At 36.2% G+C, this 25,753-nt stretch overlaps 3 protein-coding genes across 3 annotated transcripts in view; 1 reads left to right on the top strand and 2 right to left on the bottom strand.

Annotated features, from left to right (window-relative positions):
* Positions 1–5,380, bottom strand: part of LOC115242897 — a 21,590-nt gene extending 16,210 nt beyond the window's left edge. The window contains exons 1-6 of the mRNA XM_029819491.1: positions 4,724–5,380; positions 3,094–3,314; positions 2,013–2,753; positions 1,662–1,861; positions 1,255–1,525; positions 195–1,124 (exon numbers count right to left, since the gene is read on the bottom strand). Of these exons, the coding sequence (XP_029675351.1) occupies positions 195–1,124; positions 1,255–1,525; positions 1,662–1,861; positions 2,013–2,753; positions 3,094–3,314; positions 4,724–4,996 (2,636 nt within the window). The 5' untranslated portion in view covers positions 4,997–5,380. The remainder of the gene's footprint in view (positions 1–194; positions 1,125–1,254; positions 1,526–1,661; positions 1,862–2,012; positions 2,754–3,093; positions 3,315–4,723) is intronic.
* A 131-nt stretch (positions 5,381–5,511) lies between these two features.
* LOC115242896 (ribosome biogenesis protein WDR12 homolog) lies at positions 5,512–13,497 on the top strand. Its single transcript, XM_029819490.1, has 9 exons — positions 5,512–5,691; positions 5,773–5,858; positions 6,134–6,344; positions 6,456–6,596; positions 6,804–6,979; positions 7,233–7,306; positions 7,397–7,643; positions 8,028–8,160; positions 8,518–13,497. The coding sequence occupies exons 1-9, from the start codon at positions 5,624–5,626 to the stop codon at positions 8,654–8,656; spliced, it is 1,275 nt and encodes a 424-aa protein (XP_029675350.1). The 5' UTR covers positions 5,512–5,623; the 3' UTR covers positions 8,657–13,497.
* Positions 11,925–25,753, bottom strand: part of LOC115242895 (protein alan shepard-like) — a 31,778-nt gene continuing 17,949 nt past the window's right edge. The window contains 12 exon segments of the mRNA XM_029819489.1: positions 11,925–15,784; positions 15,900–16,066; positions 16,357–16,449; positions 16,539–16,574; positions 16,928–17,122; positions 17,478–17,631; positions 17,879–18,036; positions 23,126–23,142; positions 23,145–23,270; positions 24,037–24,095; positions 24,423–24,637; positions 25,217–25,633. Coding sequence (XP_029675349.1) covers positions 15,917–16,066; positions 16,357–16,449; positions 16,539–16,574; positions 16,928–17,122; positions 17,478–17,631; positions 17,879–18,036; positions 23,126–23,142; positions 23,145–23,270; positions 24,037–24,095; positions 24,423–24,637; positions 25,217–25,633 — 1,620 coding nt within the window. The 3' untranslated portion in view covers positions 11,925–15,784; positions 15,900–15,916.

Raw genomic sequence — 25,753 nt, forward strand, 5'->3', positions numbered from 1 at the left:
GGAAGAGCTTTCATAAAACGAACAGAGTAACAATGTCCACAAATTTACTCCATTTTCAATCTAGAATTCGTTCTTCCAAGATTTATTCTAAAAATTGTCAAAGAATTCTCTATGTCTGTCATAATTGCACTGCTCCGAATTCAAGAATCATTTAATATCTTTAATGTCTTTTAGTCTTTTGGCACAACACATACTCGATTATGTCCCTGACTTCGTGCAAGAATTCGTCGAAAATATCGATAGTATAAAAATTGCGAAACGCCTGCACTGTTTCACTCCACGACATCTTTGTCAAGAAACTCTTGATGCAGTAGGACCTCCATTCATGGCAGGAGTAGCTTTTGGCCCAACGCCACGCTCGGCAGAAGTTCTCGTGATTCAGCTTGGCTAGGGAGGTCTCGGTCAACGGGTCCAACAGGTCCGACATGAGAAATTTATCGGCTAACACTGTCGCGTCCAACAATGACTCGATGTTTTCGCGCTCCAATGCGGCACCATTCGCCGCTAGTATCAATGTGTTTAGGCCGTCGCGCGATGTGTTCTTCAATCGCACTCGTCTCTTACCCGACTCACTAAAACTGCCTTCCAACAGGGCGGAAAAAAAGTCCGAGCGCCGGCACAGCATTCGCCTGCATGCCTCTACTGTCGTGCCGTCATCTAGCTCAAATGTAACCATCGACGACACCGTCGGCTTCGTATGATCCGTCGTCTCGTCACGAGGTAATCTCGAATAATCGCTGGTCTTCAGTGATTTCGTGACTGTAATCGATGGATCGGCCGGATAAAGCTGCAATGTCCTCGCCAACTGGCAGATCGACCAGATCGCCGACTCGTGCAGTTTGTGTGATGATTCCGCGAGCAAGCGAAATATTAACTGTAGTCCGCCATACTTGTCCAGTAAGCATTTAAGATTGTGGTGTGTCTTGATGAGAAGCGGTATCGACACCGCGGTCAGCAGCTTTTGTTCGTCTTCTCCGCGCAGCAATATAAACGACAGTTGACCGATGGCGCCGCCGGTCTCCGCCACCATGCGTAAACGCCGCGTGCAATCCTCCGCTTCCGGCAGAGTCTGCAGGTCAAATACCAGGCCCTGCTTCAGCAGCGGTAGAAAATAAGCCGTATTACTGGAAAGAAAATTGAAAGATGTTAGAAATATAAACGCGATAAATAAAACCTTTCTAAAATAGCCAATTAAATAAATAATTAAAAAATGATTAAAAAATGATGGACTTTCTTTTTTGATAGACCTCTTACTTCATTATCCTCATTAATATCTTGATTGCGGTGATTCGGTATTTTTGGAGATTTTGTTTCTTCGTATATTTTATGTAATTCGTCAATGGTTTGATAATCTTAGGATCGGCTAACTCGTCGATTGGGTAAAAACTCAAACTGTTGAACAACACTAACGTATAGAATTCACAAGCATTCATCTTGCTGGGGGTTTCGGAACTAGTTGAGAGCGAATCAAAATCGGCTTCGGCGGTCGTCAGCGATTTGTAGCTCTTCAAGGAAGTTGTTTCCTCTGTAACAATGAAATATTAATTTAGATGAATAAATTGTAGTCGAGTCCAGACAAATTTTATGCAAAATTTAAATCATCACACATGTAATTAAATGAAAAATTATGTCAATAGAATACTAATAAAGATAACATGTACCGTCTTCATCGTTGTCGCCGCATTCGGTGTCACTGCAGATCGGACTGTAAATGTCGTTATCCTCGGTGTCGTCAGTTTCCGGATTGGAATCGGAACAAAGTAGCAAGGGCGGTGTGCTGGATGGCGACGAGGAGGAGGCGCTCGTGAAACTTCTCGGGCTCCAGTCGTCGCGATAAAAGTCCATACTAAACCTGGATGTTCTAAAATAACAAATTAATTGAATTAATTTCGATTAGAAAAATAACAAACAAAAGTCAATTGCCTGGTATATATCTTATCAGAATCATCGTCTGTAGATTCTGATATTTCATCTTAATGAATATTCAACAAATATTCTGCAATTTTTTTCACCTTTCCGCGTAAGTCCGAGTATATTTCAAAGGCGTTTTCTGATATTCGGGCGGATAATCGCTGAAACGTTTCCTAGACGTGTTATTCTTGTCATCGTCCACCGCTATAGCAATCACATCCTTCAATTTTGCTATCAAGATATCCAATATACCATGTTTGGCCAAAATGTCGAGAGCATTATCGTCGTAGATAAACTGTGCAAGAGCTTGTAACAATACAGAATGATAATGTTTGTGCTTGGAATTGTTCAGCAGCGCTATGATCAGCTGTAATCCATCACTGTTCTTGATCTTGTTCCGATTCACCGATTCTCGACAGAACAGGCATAGACTAATCAGTATCTCTTTGTACAGTTGTTCCTTAGAACTGCTCTCCACTGAGTTGATCAAAGTTATGATCTCCTCAATTGTGCCGGAAATGCCCAAGTCCAATCGACACTCGGCTATTTGGCAGAGAAGATAGAGGCATTTGATGGCCATTTTATTGTTTCCCTTGTTGCAGCACCGCATGAGACACTTGTAACCTTGCTTGTCCTTATCTATCTGCATCTGCTCGCCGCAGCGCGGATCTAGAGTGACAAGAAACGCATACATAGCTTTCAAACACGCATCCACCAATTCGGCGTGCTTAGTGTTTTCATAAGATTTTTCTTCGGCCTTAACGAATAATTGAGTAACCAGTTTGATAATCTGCAATTCTATCATTGTTTCCCTGATATACATATAAAAACTCCAGATATTCCTGCAAATATAATTAAAATAAATAAATTAATAATTGTAATATTAGACACATGCACATAAGTGCACAAAGTATTAACAAATTAATTATTTTTCTATATAAAGTAATTAAAAACAAATAATATCTCATAATAATTAGAATCACGAAATATTAATGGTATATAATTATAAAAATTTGTAAGACGTATTTAGCATTTAATCTTGGAATTTTTTTCTTCTATATAAGTGTTTATATATGGAATTTACATAAATACAATTGAAAAAATAATATAGATGAAAAATATTATATAGAATAAATATATTATAATTATACTAGAAGAAATTATACTAGAATAATTTTATACCTCACAGCTCTGATGGCCATACAATAAGTTTGCGTATTGGTTTTTAATATTAGGTGTGGAACAAGTGCTTTCACTACTCCAGCATCGCACAATTCTTTAACATGCCACCTACATTCGGACAAGTTACTGACAAGTCTGCAAGCGCGGCAGTGCAGCTTAGTGTCCAGTTTGAGATTTTTTATTATGGGTACTACATTAATTCCAATCTTGCTGTATTTTATCTGAAATTTTAGATCTGTCAGACAATGAACAGATATTTTATTAGTATATAACATAAATTATGCAAATGTAAAAATACTGCGTGTATAAACATGGATATTATTCAATTTTGTTTAAAGTCAAGTTATACTAATACACTCATGTGTGTCGTAACCAATTTTTTATATATCATGGCTTTAAAATAGCACAATTTATCACTCCATTTTCTCCTCTCTATCTCAATTTGAAATTTCTTTATCTATCTAGTAGATATATTTTCATCAATATTATCATCATCATTAAATATACACTATTCAAAAAAGAAATAGAGAACACTTTTCATATCCTAAGAATTGGGCTGTTTTCAAACCACTGAAACTCGACGAAAAATCATTGTAGACAAAAAATTAGAAAAGCATTTTGAAGCTTGAAGTTTCAACTTTAACGCTCTATCGGTGGTTTAAAAAATTTTTTTATCTTCCTTGTTCTATGCTTTAAAAAAAAATCCATTGTTTTGTTCCTTAAAATTATGTATTTTTGACACTCTGCAGCCCGATAAAAAAATTTTTTTCGGAAAATTCAACTCAAGTTCCATAAATTACAACAGTTTGCCTACAAAATACTTTTTTTAAAATTTTCCTACGATTTTTTTTGACTGAGTTACACGATTTTTAAACTAAACCTGTATTTTCTAGAAATGAGAAAATAAAAAAATTTTTTTGAACTATCGATATCATATTACAGATGAAACTCCAAGTTTCAAAATGCTTTTTCAATTTTTTGTCTGCGATGATTCTTCCCCGAGTATCGACATTATGTCTAAAAATACAGATTTAGTTTCAAAATCGTGTAATTCGATCAAAAAAAATCATAGGAAAATTTTTTAAAAAGCATTTTGTAAGCAAAATGTTGTAGTTTATGGAACTTGTGTTGAATTTTCCGAGAGAAATTTTTTTATCGAGCTGCAGAGTGTCAAAAATTCATAATTTTAAGGAACAAAACAATGGATTCTTTTTTAAAGCACAGAACAAAGAAGATAAAAAAAAATTTTTTAAACCACCAGTAGCGCATTAAAATTGAAACTTCAAGTTACAAAATGCTTTTTTAATTTTTTGTCTATCATGATTTTTCGTCGAGTTTCAACGGTTTGAAAATAGCCCAATTTCTAGGATTTAAAGTGTTCCCTATTTTTTATTTTTATTTTTATTTTTTTTTTTGTTGAGTAGTGTATCTTTATCGAAAATCATAAAATCATAATATCAAAAAAATAAAAAAAAAATCATTCGCTCTTTCTCTCTCTCTAAATGCTTTTAAATAAATTTTTTTTTTTACACCTCTTAAATACAAGACTTACTTACGCCCCTGATCTACGCAGCGTACTTTACAAGAATGATCAATCAAGTACATTACAAGACAGGAGCAAAGGACATACCTTTTCCCTGACATCGAAGGACATGCAAGCGTCCGCGAGTATGCTCAGGCTCATGTTTACTATTGCATCGTTCTTGCAGCGCAGGAGCTGGACGAGAATTTCGAGGCTGCTGCTCCGCGTTGCGAACTCCTTACATCGTTTAGGGTCGCTCTTGAGCTGGGCGAGGCAGCTGACGATACCGCTCTTGTTGTTCGCCCGGAAATGCCTTGCCAGGTCCGGTACGATCGGGCACTCGTCCATCGTGTCCTTCCGCGACACTTTTGGCAGCGACATCGCGATATCCCGACACGATCACGACGAAAATCGAGAATATCTGTCGGCCGACATAACCTCAAAATCGCCCGAGCAAGCCAAGTCCACGCTCTTGTTCGTCGCGCCGCGTGGCACCGAGCGCGCTACGCTCGACATTGACAGTTGGATTACGTCAATTATCGCGGTCGATAATACGCGCGGTTTCCCGAAGCCCTGATAATCTCGATCTCGGTCTCGACGCCGGACAGGAAGATGTATATGCACGTAGGACATAAGACATGCGAATAAAGGAGATCTCGGGATCTCGGGGAGCTTGATATAATTATTCAAAATCTCGCTCTCGTAAACTTTGAATGACCCGCCATTTTGAGTAGCGAGCTGAAGTTGTATTCGCCATTGATTATGTAACACGATGATGCGAAAACTAGGCGTGAAAGTTGTTGGAGGGAGTGCAATGAATTGTAGAGGGAAGGAAAGAGAGAAAAAGATTTACATTCGCATGCGCACATGGTTTCCAATATCTATTCCCCACTTCTTCTCACACGTGACCGATTTTAATTCATTCATATCCGAATTCCGAATCTGAGAGCAAGTGTGCTGGTAGCTGGTATCAGCTGGTATTAGCACGCTTTTCCACGATTGTCCACGATGGAGCATGTGCATTCTGATAAAAATGAGAGCCAAGTACAAATTCGTTTTGTAACCAAGCAGCAGCGGTAAGAAATGATTTTTCCACGTGTATTTGTCAAATTTATAAGAACATGGTAACATACCTTGGTTTGTGAATGTCTTTTCAGATATGCAGTGCCGGATTATCCCCTATCAGTACACAGTTCCATAATCAGCAACGAACTAAATACTATAATAAATGAACTTTTGAGAGGTGAGGAGGAGAGTTTTCGTGTGAAACCTACTTGCTTTAATGTATTTCAAACTGTTCTCATTTCTCTTCAAATGATTCTCGATTATTAATTATTTAATACGTTACTATTTAATATTAAAGTATATATATATCACATGCTTTTCCTGACGCATGTGTATAACTTTAAAAGTAATTTCATGTAAAGTTAATTTTTATATGTCATTTAAGTATTTGAGTTACTTGTAAGACAGTGTCGATATTTTTTATCACAAAACTAAATATTTGATTGTTTGCAGAATCAAATGATATCCAAGATGAAGTGGAATTTGATTTCTTGGTTTGTTCACAATTCTTGCGTACCCCCTTAGCAGAACATATCGCAGATAGGGGAGTTTTTACGGAAGAGGTAATAGATGTGGAATACATAGAGAAGCATCCCTTGCCAGAACCAAAAGATTGTTTAATACATGACGACTGGGTATCGGCTGTTGCTGTTTGCGGAAAATGGTTGGGGTTCTTACGATTATAAAATTTTAAAAACAGAAGACAAAAAGTGTACTCTCTATATCTTTATATATTTATAATTAAGGTATTAACATTATCAATTATTCTATTTAGGATCCTAACTGGTACTTACGATAATAAACTGCATATTTGGACATTGAAAGGTAAACATCGTTTTGTAATTCCTGGACATATGTCTCCTGTCAAAGCGGTGGCCTGGATATCTCTCGATGATGATAAAGCTTCCTTTGTCAGGTAATTCTTCGAAAAATAGTAGTGCAGTTGTGTATCGTTTCTATGAATTTCATATTTATATTTTTTTATATACATACAAGTTATTAATTATGACACAAATGTTCAAACAATTTTTTGCCCAAATGTATTTGAAACATGTAAAAAAACATTTAAATATATCTCAGAAGATAAAGGACAGTTAATAATGACAAATATATACACACACAGTGCATCGATGGACCAGACATGCATGATTTGGAATTGGGATATAATAAAAAATTCTGTGGAATGTGTACATGTTTGCAAAGGACATAAAAGAAGTGTTGAAGCAGTCAATGTAAACTACAACAAAACATTAATGGCAACTGGCGCTTGGGACAATATGCTCCTTATATGGTCAACATGTAAGTACATTAATATAAAAAATCGAATTACTTAGTTTTTTAAATAAAAGTCTTAATCTTTATTTTTTTTTTTGTAAATGTAAATGTGATATATGGCTTGCGATACAAAAAATTTTCTTATTTTAAAAAATATTAATTTTAAAGAGATTTGAGGAAATATTTACTGCAAAACAGTAAATAGAGATGTAAGTCGGCAATAAACGATTAGGCACATGAAATAATAATGAATAAGATCTCTCTTTTGATAATTAAGCTACACAAGAGGAAGATGATAACGGGGAACCGGCTTCGAAAAAGGCAAGATCAGAATACGCTAGTAAAACGAAGGTACGTAAATTAAGAAATTTAAAAAAAAAATGTTGTGTTATAACATTATCATGATCCCACATGGTTATCATGCGTCGTTTTATACTCCAGGCTCCAAAGCGCTCGATGAAGGGACACAAACAGGCAATCAGCGGGATTGTGTGGTCCGACAAAACAGAAATCATCACGAGTTCGTGGGATCACACCATAAAGATCTGGGATTCGGAATTGGGCGGTATCAAGCACGAGATCCATGGCGATAAGTGTTTCTTCGACATTGATTACTCGCCATTATCACGCGCTGTGATAACGGGATCGGCCGATCAACACGTGAGACTGTACGACCCGAGATCTACAGGTGTTTAAAGCTTCGACATAATTCATATTATCGATGTGTTTATAAACACTGAGTAATATAGTAATAAACACTCTTAAATACTGAGGGAAATATTGACAAAAATTAAAATATTTTCAGTATAAAATCAACTTACATATGTTTACAAACACTGAGGAAAATATTGAAAAACATTAAAATACTTTCAATATAAAATCAACTTACATATTTTATCTATAAAATTAAATCGATATTGAATTTTCCTGATTTCAGATTAACGTAGAAAATTTTATTAAAATCTTTTTACCGAATTTTAAAATTTTTCATTTTCAAAACTTTTCATTAATTTAACATCGGGTGAATAAATATTTCAGACTATATATTTATGTTATTGTGTTACGATTTTAGAGGGTACGATTTTGAAAGCCAAGTTCACCTCTCACACACAGTGGGTGGCATCGGTGCGCTGGTCGACCGTAGACGAACATCTTTTCATCTCGGGAGGGTATGATAACGTCGTCAAATTCTGGGACACTAGAAGGTTAGTTACAAACAATAGCATAAAATGTGCAATTCTTAAAAAAAAAAAAAATACGGAGATCTCCGCGAAATTTCGTTTGTTTGCGTGATCGAATTTTAAGAACCGTTTTTGCAGAGAATTAGTGTTTGCCGTCTTAATATAAATTAATAATAATTATATAATATATAATTAAATATTGAAAATTATAAAATTGTTGCTTAAAGAAGAGTTAAAATTACGTGTTAAGATTCAGATATTTAAAACAAGAAACATATATATGAGAGAATATAGAAATACGAAGTCTCCGAACGTAAAAGTGGCAGTTTTGTCTATATCTAGTACTATATTTATGCATTAACGTTTGCGATCGTATTCCAGCCCCAGGACACCGCTGTTTGATCTCATGGGACACGAAGACAAGGTCCTCAGCTGCGACTGGTCGAATCCCGAATTGATAACCTCCGGTGGTGCAGATAACACTCTAAGGATATTCAAGTCCAAGCATGTGGCGCGCTAATTATAAATACAATATAACACAAGTATTATAAAGCAAAGGCATCGTGTACAATCGACGCAGAAATAATCGAGAAATTCCTCGTAAATAATTTAGGTATGAATTCGTAATATTAATAGTAAAAAATTTTGAAATCTGAAAATATTTAATATGACTAATAAATTTAGATGCAAAAAGCGATCTCTATCATTTTAATACCGTATATAATTTGTGCGTTTAGTTTAAGAATCTTTGTAATTGTTATGGATATGTATTTATCGATCTTCTCGTTTCCAACGAGAGTGTTATCCCGAGTCAAAATCAAGAAACTGATTATATTTAAACACATCGTCATATCGTATGTGAAAACCGGATCGATACACGAATGCAACGATAAAAAAAAATAATTATAATTGATTTTAATATTGCAACATCTTTTGATTAAGAATATGCTTGATCCCTAGATCAGCGCATTTTCCGTTTCCTCTCTCTTCTCAAAGAGACTCGTGCCGGATAGGTGAAGTAAGAGAATCGTGTCGCTCGGCATAAATCCCCAAAACAGATCGTTTATTGATCAAAAATAAGGGACGATAATCGTGACGAATTTGGGAAATTCGCTTCCCCGCATCGCGAAGTATTTAATTATTTACCAAACCGTTTCTTCATTACTCGTGTAATTCTAAAAAGACCACCGATTCAAGTGTGCACGCCCCTATAGCAGAGACACACATTTAGGGTGTATGCGTTAATAATACAGGAGCAGCGGAGAGCGTGCACCCTCGCAATAGCGCGCGCATTCTTTTTCCCTCTTTTTCTTTCTGTACAAGTTCTGTGTGTATGTATGTGTGTGTTTGTGTATATTCTGCACACAAGTGTGCGCTGTAGTCTCTGTATGTAAAATAGGCAGATGATGGTTCTCTTCGAGTACGCGTTATCTTTCTGCTTTTTCTTTTTTTCCCCCTTTTGAAGTTTATGGCATACACCTACGTACACACACGCGCACACGCTCCTTCTCTCACTTTCGCTCGCACATTCTCTCGTCGGTTTTTCGTCTGCTCGCAATATTTTCTCGTCGCGCGCGATTTTCTTCGGTTCTTTTTTTTTTGTCCTTTTTCCCTTTTTTTTCTTCTTTTTTTTCATTTGTTTGCTTGTTTATTCTCTCCGAAGATTCTATCTAAAAATTCCCACGTTATCTCTTCTCACACAAAGACTAGCGTTTTTTTTAAACGATCCAAAATAAACTAAGGGCACTTTTTAGTGGCTTATACTCCATGTGTCATCGTCGCGTGTGTTACGTTCCCCCCCTCCCCCCCCCCCCCCTTTTACGTTCTTCTTCGAGCTTTTTTTCATTATTTTTTTTTTTCTTTATTCATGAAAAATCTAATTCTGACTTGTTTCTTGTTAAACTTTGTTTTATTACAGCACCTATTCGACTTCCTAAGAGTCACCCTAGATCTCTTAACTAGCTATGACACAACTTGCCTTAACGTCTAAAGATTTTTTTTTTTTTCTTCACATTACATGCTAAAACGCCTTTTCTTCGTCTCTGCCTTAAAAGTACTCTCGAAATTCTACAAATTGATCCTCGCGCGCGGATTTAAAAAGAGACTCCAGCGTCCGGCGACATCGTTTTTTTTTTCTCCCCGTTTTTCTTTGTTTCTGCGCTTTTTCTCTCCGTCTCTGGCCAACCTTGGAAAGACGACGCAAAATAAGCGGTACACGGGGTACGTGTCTCATTTCTCTCGTTCCATCGTAGTGTATTACATTACGCACACACTAGTCCCGCTTCCTTCGCTCGAGTTTGTTCGTCGCCGAGCACGAAGGACGAGCGGAATACAAATGCAAAAAGAAACAAGAGACAAAGGGTGGAGGGGCGCGGAGATACATCGGCGGGGGGAGAGGAGGAAATGTGGAAGAAGAAACAGAGATGTCGACTAATTACAACTATGTCGCTTAACAAACACGTGTAAAACAATAACTTAAAAACTTGGAAAACTAAGGACTGTACAAATCGAAGTACAAGACGATGATCTAGTCACTTCGGACCTCGCTTTATCGCTAATTCACTCACTCTCGCACGCAACAAACGCACGCATTCGCTCTCTTAAGCCGATCTCGACTAAACATTATTTTACTTAAAAACATCCTACATCTTTTCGTCTCGTTCTCTCCTCGCTCTCAATCGATTATCTTTCTCATCCTCTTTTCTACAATCAGAGCCTATCGACTACAGTATGTCTAATCTAAAAAAGTTTCTATGCTAAAATTCTAGAGAAAGCTTTACGCTGGAAAGCAGCATCGTCCGCAGCAGCAAGAACCGTCTTCTTGCTCGAAAACCCTTGTTGGTGGTGGCCATAGACTGCGGGGAAGCTCGCGAGCTCTTTCACGGCAAAAGCTTCACGTTAGAAGCAAAGAATCGTACAAGAAGAGGAAAAAAACATTTATATGATTTTTCGCTTCTGACGTCGTGACACCGATATTATACACCACGAGGGAGACTATGAGGACCGTTTTTTTTCGCGCGTCCAAATCTTAATCCTCTAGAATAATATCGGTTCTAGATTGTGGGCAAGGGGGAGGAGGTGTGGCGACTTGTCTTCGCCGTGCGAAATTCCACGCGAGCTCCCACGCCCTATCATGATTCAAATTCAAAAGCCCACATCCGGCCAGCCCACGCACCCGACCCGCGGTGCGCAGCAAGCAAATAGTTCCTTACTATTTATACAATTATACGAGTATAGCGCTCATATATATATACTGTAGAATAATATATATATATTTATCAATTAAAATATGAATAGCCAGTCAGTCTTGACGGGTGCGAGGTGCATAGGCTGAACGGTGCCCCATGCCCGTGTCTCGCTCCCCTTCCACTCCCGTGTCCGCGATAACGTACACGGGGGGATGGCAGGTAGACACGGGAAATGAGAGGCATATATTTATATATGTATTCGTATCCTAACTATTACTATATAGCTAAACTATTGTTCTACCTAACTACCGTTGTAAACTTATCCGATAAAAGATCGCCCCGTTCCTATTATCTCCTAATTCGAGCGAGTGCTCGTCGCTCACTCGCACGTCTCGCTTAATCCTAAGGATTTTTTTTCCTTTTCATTCAGTTCAACTCTAACTATCTACGCGAGATACGTTGCCGCGCGCGTTCAAAAAAAAAAAAAAGAAAAGACGCGTCTCTCCGCGCGTTCTCTGTACATAATAATTATGCGCTCTCGCTCACGATCGCTTTTTTCTTTCTCTCGCTTTGCCGGCCACCATTTCTTTTCCATCTCTCTCTCTCTCCATCTTCTTACGGAATTTCCTTGCCTGTATTTGAGGATGTTGGACGCACTATTCGTGCGTCCTCATCCCCTTCTAAACGGGTCGGCGCAACTATAATGCTGCTCTGTTAACTCACTTTTCTCCCTCTTCTTTTTTTTCGTTTGGTCGGTCACGATAATTACTTTAGTTTTTTTTTTTTTTTTTTTTTTTTTTTTTTAGTTGTATACAAGTCTATTTAGTAAAATTCTCAAAATTTACTATTAAAATCACATATGGATTTTTTTGTCAGTCAATTGGTGACAATCTCGCCTTGTGCAACAAATACACTATACGCACTCGCTAAAAGATGCTCCTCTCACTCTCACTTCCATCTCGGCTTTATATTCCCTCTCTCTCTCTCTCATACACACTCTTTATCTCGCAGTCACTCTCTCTTTCGCACTTACCCTCTGGTTTTTTTTTTTTACTTTTTACTTTAATGTGTGGAGTCAAATCGAGTAATAAGTCTGTCTCTTAAAAAATAGCTCGTACTTCGCCTTTCTTCATCTCCTTTTTTTCAATTTATCTCTCTCACTCTCTCGTCATCAAATCGTGATGTACCAAAATAAACTAAATATATTATTTACTTCAAGTCTCAACAGTGTAAAAATCTTTCATACGTTTAGATGACATCAATAATAGTAAATCGTTAATTATAATAATACATCGTCATTATTGTAATATTATAATAATAACTACACGACTCTGCTTTCTTTCGCTCGTTCGTTCTTTCTCTCTCTCTCTCTAAAACTCTAACTACCTGTGCTTGCTGCCATCGCCATTGTCATTTCTGCCTTCATCTTCATCATTTTCTTATATGTCACGCGAATAGCCTGCAGCTCTCGCATATTTTTGGTAAAAAGCTTTTCTACATTTTCTCCCTCTCTTTCGCTCTTTCACTCGATCCTTGACTATCAATTCCATGTCAGACAATACAAAACTCTGCCGGCTGCACAAATGATGATGGTGATGAGTTAGGAGAGGAGGCATTCACAGGAGAGGGAAGAGATGGAGATCTCGTTGGACGTAGGTGTAACGTGAGAATAATCAAGACCCAAACGGGCAACATGATGATTTTAATGGATTCAAATAATATAATCAGTTACTTTCGCAAATTTTCAATTTTTTTTTTGGCAAAATATACTTATTTTAGTAAATACAAAGTTATCGCGCAAAGTGGCGTAACAATGCTCTAAAGATTTTCAACCTTCTTAAATCGAAACTTCTCTCTGATTGACGAATATTCTCGCGCGATGTTACTTTATGATTTATTTACAACTATTAATTTTAACATCTTGAAAGATGACAAAATATCGTCTCGATTACTCTCTTTCTCTCTCCTCGATCTGTTTAAACACGCGCACGCGCGTGTGTATATGTGTGTGTATACGTATACATGTGTGTACAATTGTAGATCGATGCATCTTTATCTTTGCTTCCCGTCTATCCTTTTTCCGACAGTAACGCGCGTTTCCTCGATAAAATAAATTAATTTACACTCTAGTTATACTTGTCTTGTGTAACAAACCCACTTTTATTTTTTTTTTTCTCTCTCTCTATCTCAAACATACTCTCATCCTTTCCTTTCTCTCGTTATCTCGCGCTCTCTTTCTCGATTCATCGTAGTTTGATTTTTCTAGAGACTTTCTTAAAGATGTTTTTTTATCTTTATTATGGACCGCCCGTGATATACGCGTATGTGTCTATTTTTTCTTCTCTCTTACAGTCCAATTCCGTTCGATAATGCATGCAATTACATGTACAAAATCTATCAAATTGATAACGAAAACAAATGTATATAGAGATATTTATAACGTGAAAACAATTACAGATATATTAACTAGAAAACCAAATTTGGCGTCGCATCTGAATTTATCGATACGTAAAAATATATTATAACAATCTCTTTTTCCTTGTATCCTTTACTTTCTCTCTCTTTTTCTCTCTCATTTAACGGATCTGTCTGCAAAGGCACGATTCTAAAAAAAATTTGTATTTAAGCTGTACAATTAAAAAATCAATATTGATCCGTAGCGTAATCATTATAAATATAATACAAAGAGTGTTTTTCTTTCGTTCTTCGCACAATAATTAATATCCAGTATATCTCGAAATTTTTCCATTTTCACATTTTACAAACAAAATTTTATCGTCGTGATTTCTCTTTTTCCAATTTGTCTTCAAAAGTTATGTATAAATTAACAAAGAAAAAAGCAAGAAAAAGAATAATCATTTTCCGTCTTTTACGTCCGCTGAATACAATTTTCAAATTGCTCCATCACATCACATTCTAAAAAATTATTAATTTTCAGAAATTTAAGGTTGCAAAAATGGACTATTTTCATATATTTTATTATTTATTGCTACGTATGTGCCGTGTTGAAAAAGTTTTGTTGTAAATCACAATTAAGTATAAGATAATAAAATATATTCAAATAGCTTCTTCGCAAATTTTTTAGAACTGACGTGATGAAGAAATTTAGGAACCAGAATAATATTCATCCAAAAATAAGTACGGGAAATGATTACCCTCTTTCGTGTGTTCGAAAAAGAAAGTTTTTTTTTTTTTTTTGTTAAACTAATAATAATTTGTCGTTACAAAAAAGGCAAAAATATCATTTAAAAAAAAGCTTTACGCGGCGATGTGCTCATATATGCCCGGTTTGGAATGTCTCTGAACATCTTAACAAAACGGAAAAAAAGAAAAACCCGAAAAGAGAACACGTGAACTCGTGAACAATAAGAGTGTATTATTGTTTTTGTCGGTGTATCTGTGTAGTCTACGTAATCTGTATGTGAAATATAGATCTGAGGGTGAAGTGTACGCTCTCGTGGAAGACGCGTGCTTCCAAGCACGTTCTTAACGAAGAAGTTCCGCAAATGAGCGCCATTTTCGAAATTTGTAGTCATAATTCTGAATCTTCGAATTTCTCCTCTCGATGTTATATCTGTCAATCCTATCATTTGGAAGTAGCGCATTCTGTCTTTCTTTCCCTCCTTTCACCATCTTTCTCCCTCTCTCTCTCTCTCTTTCTCTTTCTCTCCGTATTATTATTTACTATTATTTTCTTAGGAAGAATTCTCCTTTATATATTTCTGAGCAGCATTACTTTTTCTTCTCCTTTATTCGTTTTTTCCCTTACAATTTGCACACGCACATACTCTCTCTCTCTCTCTCTCTCTCTTACTCGTTAAAATACTTATTCATACTCTCGAGTTCTCAAGATCAATTTCGACCAATTTCTGTCTCATCTGTTCTTAGTAAACGTAATACCTAAAGTTACATCATGGAAGCCTATCAGCTTGACACTAAACTGTCCTTCGTAAATAATTTTTTTCTCACTGTGTGTATGTGTGTGTATCTATGTATGCACATGGGAGTGTACGTGTTACCGTTATATAGATCGTTTTAATGAAGCCATATCGGTGCGGAAGCACATGCTAGTCCGCCCGGATGACACGTAATCACTCTCATGTTTTTTTTTCTCCTCTATTTCTTCAATTGTATTCTGTCTTTCTCTCTCTTTACTCGCTCTCTTTCGCGCTTACACATTCTTTCAACATTCATTCTGCCTACTCGTTGCAAAATATCAACTACTTTCCCCTATTTACTGATGGATAAAACGTATAAAACATCGCTGGCAAGTCAATTTATCGTGAGGAAGAATCTTATCCGTTACGTAATGTAGTTTTTGTTTCAAATCTATATTCTTCTTAGTATAATCCCGCTCGGTGTCGGTTGCTGTCGCTCATTCTACGCGTGTCTCTTGATGCGTCTCTCTCTCAATCAGTATGCCTTTTCTAACTTATGTAACTCTTAACGTGATCGTACATCTGCAAAATCCGAAAGATCGCTTTAGTATGTCATCCTATTGCGAACGAAGGAATTTGTAATTCGGCACGATATTATCGCATCGTGCGGCATTACGAGAGGAGAAAGAATTCTGACCTATTATAAACCGTGGCCTACTTAGGCTGTTGAGCCTGGTATTGTTGATAGGAATCGTCGGGGGACGCCGCGTTACTCGTCTGCTCCGACTCGCCCAGTGGCATAGTGTGAATGATGCTAGGGGCGGGGTAAGTGGTGTAAGGATAGGGATGCGGGCTCGCTATGTACTGAAAAGTAGAAACAAGAAGACGATTAATTTTTATTTTTGTGTCGGCATTAACTCAAATCAATCTAGTCAACAACACGTATATTCGAAAGACAATTATAAAGATTTTAGATTCAATTCTAAGAGAAATTCTAGGAAAACATTCTTCCGATTAAAATATAATAAACGTTTTAAACTATGAAAGACATTTTTTGAGATTTTCTATATCATTAGAATAACCTTTAAGTTTCAATCTTGGAGACGTCTTCCGAATTTTGTGTTTTAAAAGCTGATAAAAAATCGATAACTTACGGAACCAGTGCCGAGATGCAAAGTAGACATCTGCGTGGTAAGCTGAGGAATCATACTGTACTGCGGATTGCTAGGATCGGCCGACGGTATCATCTGTAACAGAAAGATCGACGAAGCTCGATGATGAAAAAGCAAGCGATAATATTGTTTCGGAAAAAAAGATATTCCAAGAATATAGGAACCTTGTTAAAGCTAAAACAGCAATTGAACGCGGTTTCCTAAAAAAAAAAGAGCACGTAATTTAACAATATGGTTTAATAATTATATAATTTCGTAGACATATTGATATCTCAAAATGTTTCAAATATATCTCTAAGAATCGCTAGAATATATGCATAAGCGTAAAACAATTCTATCTTAAAGAGGATAACTAATTTAGATTGAACGAGATTCACATGCTCAAATGTAAAATATTTCATTTCTATTAACTTTATTGTCGAAAACAAGAATTGTTACATACACAAAAAAATTGCGCTAATCTCTTGAATCGAAAAGTCCGACACAAAAATATTTTCCTTCAATTGTGTAAAATGACGAAAACAAAATGAACGAAAAGTGTATAAAAACTCACGTCAACCTGTTGCATATGTGGTGGGGAAGGATGCACGAGATAAGGTGCCACCCAGGGAGTGCCTGGCACACTGTAACCAGGCAATGCCTGACCGTAGTGACGGCTGTACTGCGTTAGAGTCGCCGCGGGAAGCATGTGAGTCGCAGCAACGCCGTTCTGGCCGACGCCGCTTGTGTCGTAATTCAAAGTCATGTTCTGAAAAAATGAAGAATTAAATGATAAATTAGTATATTCACAGTGATATATCAACAATTACAAAAAAACACTACTACAAAAATATAAATCCTGTGACATAGTGAACGACACATGTACACGTTTCCCAAGATTAATGTCACAAAAAAGAATTTTATTCAAGTCAAAAAGAGAGGAAGTGAATTCAACACCAATTAGTAACATAATACGTGTGTATATATTCGCACACTGTTCAAAGAAATAAAGTATGTACGTTGTATATACTTTATATACCTCGTATATACATCACTCTGCATGTATACAATATCATTACGATATATAATTTTATAGGGAGATTGATAAAAAAAAGAATACATACTTCTCCAGTTTCTCTCCATATTGTACTCTTGAACAACGATTTCTTTTTGTTTCCACCATCAGCGAACTTAACTAATAAAGGATCTTTTGCGCCTGGCAGCGCTTTTCCGTTGAACATCTGGATAATTTGCTCGCATTTTTCTTTAGATTCCATTCTGTAACAGCCATTAGAAATATTAAATTACTCTCTGAACCAACAGTACGTATATTATATTACATTACAATATTAATATTTTCTCAAATCTTACCGTGACTTAAAATAATATAAGACAATAACAAGATATACTAATTTTTTTTTTTATATTTCTCGTCAAGAGGCAAATCTTGTACAAAGTAAACGCAGCTCTCGGGAAAACAATAGTACCAATATTACTATCGTATATCATGAATTTTCATGCGAACCTTGCGAATCCGACACCTTTGCTTTGACCCGAAGTGTCGCGAAGGATGCGAGTTGAAATGACCTGTCCGTATTGAGCCAGCAATGCTTCGACGTCGTTCTCCTTGAAGGTCAACGGTAGATTGGCAATGTACAGATTGGTGGGGTCCTGCTCCTGTTGCTGGGAAGAGAGTAAAGACACTATGCAATTACTTGTGTAACAGAACGATACGATGGATATATCGATTTTGCAAACAAATCTGAACGGACTATCATTTTAACTTCCACGACTGTTATTGTATATCGCTGCTTTATTTTATCACGATTACAAATGGATGCACAGGCGAAACGATTTACAGACTCGAAACTTGAACGTCTTAACACGTCTGCAAAATTTCTTCAACTATTTCAGAAATATCCTGTACAAGATAGAGATATATTATTATTATTATTATTAGATTATTATATCATAAATTGATATGAAATTATGAATAAATAATGGGGAGAATCTTGCGACGAATGAGTGTGCCGTGTGGTCGCGTAATTTTTTTCTTCTTAGTCTGGAACGTTAAAATGATATTTGCGAGTTTTAGCGCGAATAATAAAATCGAAATAATAAAAATACACGGAAAGAGACATTTATCCTCGAAAAAAGAAAAATAACGAGACGTAATCTAAATGTAATCTCGAAAAAGTGAGCGGTAGCTTCGTCAAAATACAATATTTTTTTCTACCAATACATTGATACACTACGAAAAGATTATGAAATTATATATTAGGAATTATCGTCATCTAAATTTCGAAACAAGCGCAAAGTAGAACGAACGGGAGGGTATATATCGAGAACCGATATCGCAAAACGTGAAACCGTATTAAGATAATTATTATTCTCAATGTCGGGAGGTTATCATGCTTCATGGCAATTTCATTACCACATTCTGGTGGCTCTCTAAATTTGCTTGCTTTTAGGATGCATTCGATTTATCTCTCGACTAACAAATATATCTATATGTATATACATATATAAATATATATGCGCTATCTCTAAAAATTCGATTCTCTCGAATTTGTATTCTTCTCGCGCGGAGCATGCTCACACGAGAATAAGATATAATCTACACATACACATCGTTATACAGTCATTAACAATCCTCGCGTAAAGACTCAGCTCTATCGAAAGAAAATTTGTGTCGTTTCTACGAATAAGCCCTAAGAAATAGGCACAATAGAGATAAGAGCGAGTGAGCACAGCTAAAAATCACAGATGTAAAATAAATATAAATAAATAAGAGAGAAATCAAATATATATATATGTATATAAGAAAATAAAAGTTAGATACATATTTATATAATAGTACAAAACATATATAAAAAAAAAAAGATTCTCTCTACTGCAGTTGTTAGACAAATTTTTATTGGTAGACGAAATCTCTCGTAACATACGAGATAACGATATAAGTGCGTCGCCTGTGCATACATTTTATCGCGTTTTACGTTAATGGAATGGGACAAATTTGCTCGAGTATTGTGCATGTGGGAGTGGAATTATTTGATGCAAAACCTGCCTAATTGCGCGATGATCGTCTCTAGTCGTCTCGATGGTATTTAGAAATTTCGTAGCGCGTGTAACCGATATTCACGGAGGCATTCGCGAGAATATATGATCGTAATTTCTGTAGCAAGGATTATATAGCTCGAAACCTGTGTATTAACTCTGTGTATTCCGTATCCATTTAAAATTTCTAATATATTATGTATGTACACGTGTCAAGAACCGTCTCCGTCGTCTTTACAGATAACCATTCAAAGCGGTAACAAAGAATAGGTTCAAATAACAAATGGCATTTCATTGAAAACAGAGAAAGAGAGAGAGAGAGATAGAGAGAGAGAGAGAGAGAGATAGAGAGAGAAAGAGAGGGAAGAAGAGAGAAAGAGAGAGAGAAGCGTGATAAAAAAAAGCACAGATATCTTTACGTATACATATATACATACATATATGTATATATACAGTTATGTAAGTAAATGAACGGACGTGAAGAAGGAAAGCGACTTTGGACGAACACATGTCTCGCACAAAACACATAATATATGTGAACGTGGACACGGACGTACATATACGTATGTGTTCATGCTCCGTTTATGCCGTTTGAACGATTCCATTAGAAGAGAGTAAGTGGAGAGAGAGAGGGTGAAACAAAACGTGATAATGTAAATAAAGGATGAGAGAAAGTAAGATTGAAGAGAAAAAGAAAAAGAGAGAAAGATATATGTGTACGTATGTTTTTTTTTTTTTTTTTTTTTTTTTTTTTTTTTTTTTTTTTTTTACTGATGCACCCTCAAGCATATTTCGAGATGCCACCACACTCTTCTCCGTCAACATATAATAAATCAATCAAAATATCTACGATTACTTGAGTATACTTATACTTTACGACAATTTACTTCAATCTTGCGAATGCATTAAAACAAAAGAACGAATAATGAAAATATCATGATATATAAGCCAGGCTGATGGCATTTAAAATATATGCGGGCTGTCGCAGAATGAAGCGATTATAGTTTTAATGAAGCGAACGACTTGTTTGGAACGAACACACGGTCCATCGACTCTGTTTCCACTTTAACGCGAATTAATCGCGTTGTTAATCGCACTGCCATTCGTTCTACGACATTCTGCATATATATGGATGATCAAATACAGGTATAATAGAAGCTCCATTGTACGAACGCTATTTAATGATTGATTATTTGAATGATATGGAAAAAACGATACAATTATTCTCGAATGATGTTATCTCGCAAGAGAAACATTGTTCAAACAATCGGACGTTTCCAGCATCATTCGAATAATTGAATAACGTTCGAATAATCAAGCTTCCGCTGTATTAAATGTACCCTTTCTTAATGTATTCTTATTCCGATAGGACAGTTCATACAGACTCGTCAAAGATATGATTCGTGCATTCGGAATTTTGCGTAAGATTCGACATAGCTTGACTTTTAATCTCGTTGAAATTTTCCCTTTTTTCTTTTACCCGATTCCGTTTATTCATTTTACTTGTGTGACTTCTACATGACTTCCTCTATTATCCTATAACTCTGTATATAGGATGGATGTAATAAAAACAATTAATATTTTTATATTATTATATTTATAGGTGGCTAATATTCACGTTTTAAAAATTGATGACACAATTAATTTTTATATGTAGTACATGAGTAAGTTATTCTCGAACTTGAATCTTACGACGAGCTCCCGAATGCACACCCTGTAGACGCGTTGAGAGATTAAACTTTTATCGTAAGATAAGTGTACGTGTCAACCAACACCCCTCGAGGAAAGATAACGCCTGATCCGAATAATACGCGTATCCCTGGGAAGAGTAGGGGGAGGGGGCATAGGATTTTAATCGAGAAGAGATACGATGATATCGCGCTTTTAGTTATAATAATATCATATCGCATGCCATCGACATCGTCATTATCATCACACAGCTGTTGGTCATCACACCCCGTGCTTTTTTTACCGCGGGCAACTTAGAGGAACCATTCCATTTGGGGAGAGAGAGAAAGAGAGAGAGAGAGTTAGTCTTATGGATAAATGGTACAAACACAGGCGGGGAAGGCCGACACTCTCGTTCGGCAGCGTGTGTTTTATGTTTCTTTTTTTATCTTTTCAATTCCAATTGAATAAGATTAATATAATACGGCATATAGAGAGAAGCATCGTCTTCTTCATAGTAAAGAGAGATCTTTATCATAGTCGAACAATGCTATCGAATTTAATTTAGTGTAACACGAACCGTATTTTAAGCTAATACTCTCTTTGGATCGCTAATGTTACGATACGAAGAACATAATGAACGTAATGTTGCACAATATATCGATATTACCATTACTAAAGTTGCTACTGATACGTCGCGCTTATGCTGCTATACTTCAATGCAATACTGTTCTCTTCTTTAATTCGTTATCAGATTTTTCAACGATTCAGCGAATAAAGTTTTACATTAAGCTTTAAAATTACGATACTCATAGATAAAATAGACTTACTGTCAATCTCTTGCAAGTATATAATTAATTATATAAATCTAGATTGTGACACAAATTGAACGTCGACAACAGGTTATTATTGCGCCTCTACAGCTGAGCTTGAAATTAGTGTTGAAATTCGCAGAATGCAATTTTCAGACATGATAATCTTAAACATAGTGTTGGCGTAGCATAGCATGTCGGCTGTATTTGTGGCCGAGGTATAGCAGCAAACACCGATAGAGGTCTGGTAGGAGTAGGGCAGAATTATAGACAAAGAGATTGGAGAGAATTTCTAGATAAATGAAAGAGAAGGTGAGAAACACAGAGAGAAAGAGAGATAGAGAGAAAGATAGAGAGGCTCTTGATGGAAAAAATATATTACAGTCCCCGGTGTACATATATAAGAAATAATCGAGAAAAATATTACGGAAGTATTTTTTTTGAATTATACACACAATTGCTCGTCGCACATATAAGCTATACCCTTGTGAGATTTCCACCGAATTAATTATATTAAGAAGAAATACCATATGTGAGAATGCTTTTGAAATATTTCTTTTTTTAGACGATTTTTTTTCTCTAGCTCTCATCCTGATGTTTCTCCTTAATATTAAGAGAAACTTTTGCCAAGTTTCATGTTTGTAGGATTATTTGATACTAGCGCGGTAATTAGATTTTATTAGATGGAGATTCGTACAGCATCTATAAAGCAACTAGAGAAAAAATAAATTTATGAAAAAAAAGAAGATATTGAAATTTTTTCGTTTATGATATAAATCTCTCTATAAACAAAGTAAAAATTTAATAAAACTAAATAAAAATAAATCGATACATTTTTCGTGCACAAATGCTTAACTTGGAATTCTAATATTAATCCATTAAATATAAAAATATACAAAATTTAAAAATAACGATTCTAGTTGATTGAAACATTGATTGCTTTAAAACATTTTCAATATTGCATACAATAAAAGAGACGCCCAAAACGTCGTGTTTCGCACTTGTAAAATTATTTTTAAAAAAATGTGATTTATCTCGATCGGTTTTTCAAAGTTTCCGTGCGAATAAACGAGGAGGCGACGAGAAAGGAGTTGTATGAAAAACACAACAAAACGCAATGGATAGAATGGGGTAAAAAATAAAGAAACGACAACGAAAAGAAAGAGAGAGAGAGAGAGAGAAAGAAGAGAGAAAGAGAGAGAGAGGTTTACTGTTACTCTGGTATTACTCTGTACTTGCATGCACAACCACGTACACTGTCCAGTCTACGGAGCAACCAGATACCCACTTTCGCCATCTGCGCTTGTATCCCCTTGGCGACCAGTGCTTTGACAGCACCCTCTGCCGCCATCGGTGACTCGAAGTCTACAAATCCGTAACCTGCAACATTGTAATTACAGCATAAATCTTATAGATTTCTCTTTAGAAAATTCTAATATGAAATATTTAATAATTTTTATAATTGATAAATACGTTGATTGTACTACGTGCATAATATTGATACACATTGAATTGATGCATACATAACACATAATGAATACATAATACATAATGAATTTATCATTTATGACGTTAGCGATCAACGTATTAAAATTATTCAAAAATTGTCATTCGTTTCTATCTCGTTAAATTCTCCCAAAATTTGTCTTCATTTTCTCCTCTTATTTTCTTAAATTTTTTGCCAATATTTTGCGATGTATATAGGAATAAGGATTGCAAAATTGGAAAATTGAGAAAATGGACATCCCTCTTGTCTTGGTTTTAAGAGCCATGATGTAATTCAAAATCTAGGTAATTTCCAGAAAGTCACATTAAATTTAAAAACTTAATAGTTTTGTAAATTATGATAATAAAATTTTTTGAAAGAGGAAGAAAGAGAGAGCGTTTCTTCTCATTTTTTCAACAGAAGACAGATTCCGCGAGTTTATTCTGCAGACGAGTGACAATCTTGTTAGATATAAGAAAACATAATGAGAATCTTTTGTTTATCAAGCATATTTATTGTGATCTCTAACGCAAATAGCACTATAATAATTTTCACTTGACGTTAATTGACCAACTTGTAATAAAATAATTATATTGAAATAAAGAACTAGCTTAGTTAGGTTACAGTATGCTATTGAGGAATGTAAGTGCAATTAATTACCTTTACATTTGTTTGTATTTTTGTCTAAAATTGCCTTGGTGGAGGTTATAGTTCCGTATCTGTAAAAATATCAGATTTTGATGTAACATATTTATATTAACCTAATTATTATTATCGTATATAATATACTTGTATTTTAAAGACAAGTATTGATAATTATTAATAAAACATACACTCTAATAGTTGTACAACTTTGCAATAGTTATGTACGATCGAATAAATCATAATTAATAATGATACATTAACTTATGTTGACAGCGTATTCGTTTTCTTTCTGATAAGGCATCGTGTTTCTCTCCGATAGAATTACGACATAAATCTGCGATCACGCGGCATTAGATATGCCACGTATAAGAAAGAAATATATATAATATAACACCACTTACTGAGAACACATATTAACGAGGTCTTTGTCAGTCGTATTCTGATTGAGGCCACGGATGTATAGATTTGTTTTGGACAGCTGCTCCGCCTGTTGACCCTGCATAGCGTTGTTGCTGAGACTCGTGCTCATTGTCCCACTTTGGCTGCCAGTGGCACTACTAGAGCTGCTGTTAGTATTCGCCGGAGATGAAGCTGTAGGCACCCGCTGTCCACCATACTGCAAACACATCATTAATAGTCAAGTAATTTGAGATACTCGAAAAGAGTCAAAGGCAATTAATTTTATACCGAGTATTTCGCTTCATTATCAGATCGCGACTATCGATATAAAATATATTATCTCAAATTTGTAATCTAGCACGATAAGTCAATTATCTCTATGAAGTTAACATCCCATTTTAAAAATTTCGATATAATTGATAACATCGTATATACCATGAAAACGTGAAGTTGGCTAAAATATCTCTAAAAAATATATATCTTATTAGATATAAAGCACGAAAAATGGGTTACGGATTCAACAACTCATATCTAAAACAATTATATCCTATATCCAAACAATAACAATCTGTATAATATTTCCTATATTCTAGTTTACAACACGAATATTACACTACACTTATTAAAACGATCCATCTTCTACCTTCTCGCGAAGTTTACGCAACCACCGCGCGACAATAATCTCGTATGCGTTCACCATCACGTGAGATAAAATCCTAAACTATTGCCCGATATCGCGATAAGGATTCCCGTTGGAGATGGAAGAGAGTACGCTGGCGAACGAACGCGTGCTTACCGTCGCATGCTGCGCGTACGTGGCGGTGACGAAGGGATTTGCGGATGCCGGCAGCTGTTGAGGACCACCGGCGACCGCGGCGGCCGCCGCAGCCGCGCTCGGGTGTCGCGTGTAAGGCGGGTAAGCGGCCGCCGCTGCTGCCGCGGCTGCGTGAGACGGCGCCGTGCTCCAGGCGGCCGCGACGGCACCGCTACCACCGCCTCCACTCGCACGATACTGCACCGGATTGCCGCCCCGCGGTCCGCCGCCCGTGTTGCCCTTCAATCCGGCGTTACCCGCGCCGGTCGTGGGTCCTACGCCGACGCTACCAGTATTGGCGGCGCCGCCGCCGCCACCAGTACCACCGCCGCCTCCGCCGGCGCCGCCCGCGTTACCGTTGTTGGCGCCTACGTATGTCGGCCTCGGTCCGTTTGTATTCTGGAAATGGGAAAAATTTCAATTAGATGGAAACCTATTTTCATTCATTATTTAGTATTTATTATTATATTATAATTTATTATATATATATAAAATCAATTGTGAAATAATTAATAACAA

This window comes from Formica exsecta, unplaced genomic scaffold, assembly GCF_003651465.1.
Source record: "Formica exsecta isolate Colony F162 unplaced genomic scaffold, ASM365146v1 scaffold659, whole genome shotgun sequence".
NCBI lineage: Eukaryota > Metazoa > Arthropoda > Insecta > Hymenoptera > Formicidae > Formica > Formica exsecta.

Bases quoted from the DNA above. Each gene is read 5' to 3' on its own strand.
- LOC115242896 (XM_029819490.1), top strand. From the start codon at position 5,624: ATGGAGCATGTGCATTCTGATAAAAATGAGAGCCAAGTACAAATTCGT. The intron at 7,307-7,396 runs GTACGTAAATTA...TTTATACTCCAG, and splicing joins AATACGCTAGTAAAACGAAG to GCTCCAAAGCGCTCGATGAA. The intron at 8,161-8,517 runs GTTAGTTACAAA...ATCGTATTCCAG, and splicing joins AAATTCTGGGACACTAGAAG to CCCCAGGACACCGCTGTTTG.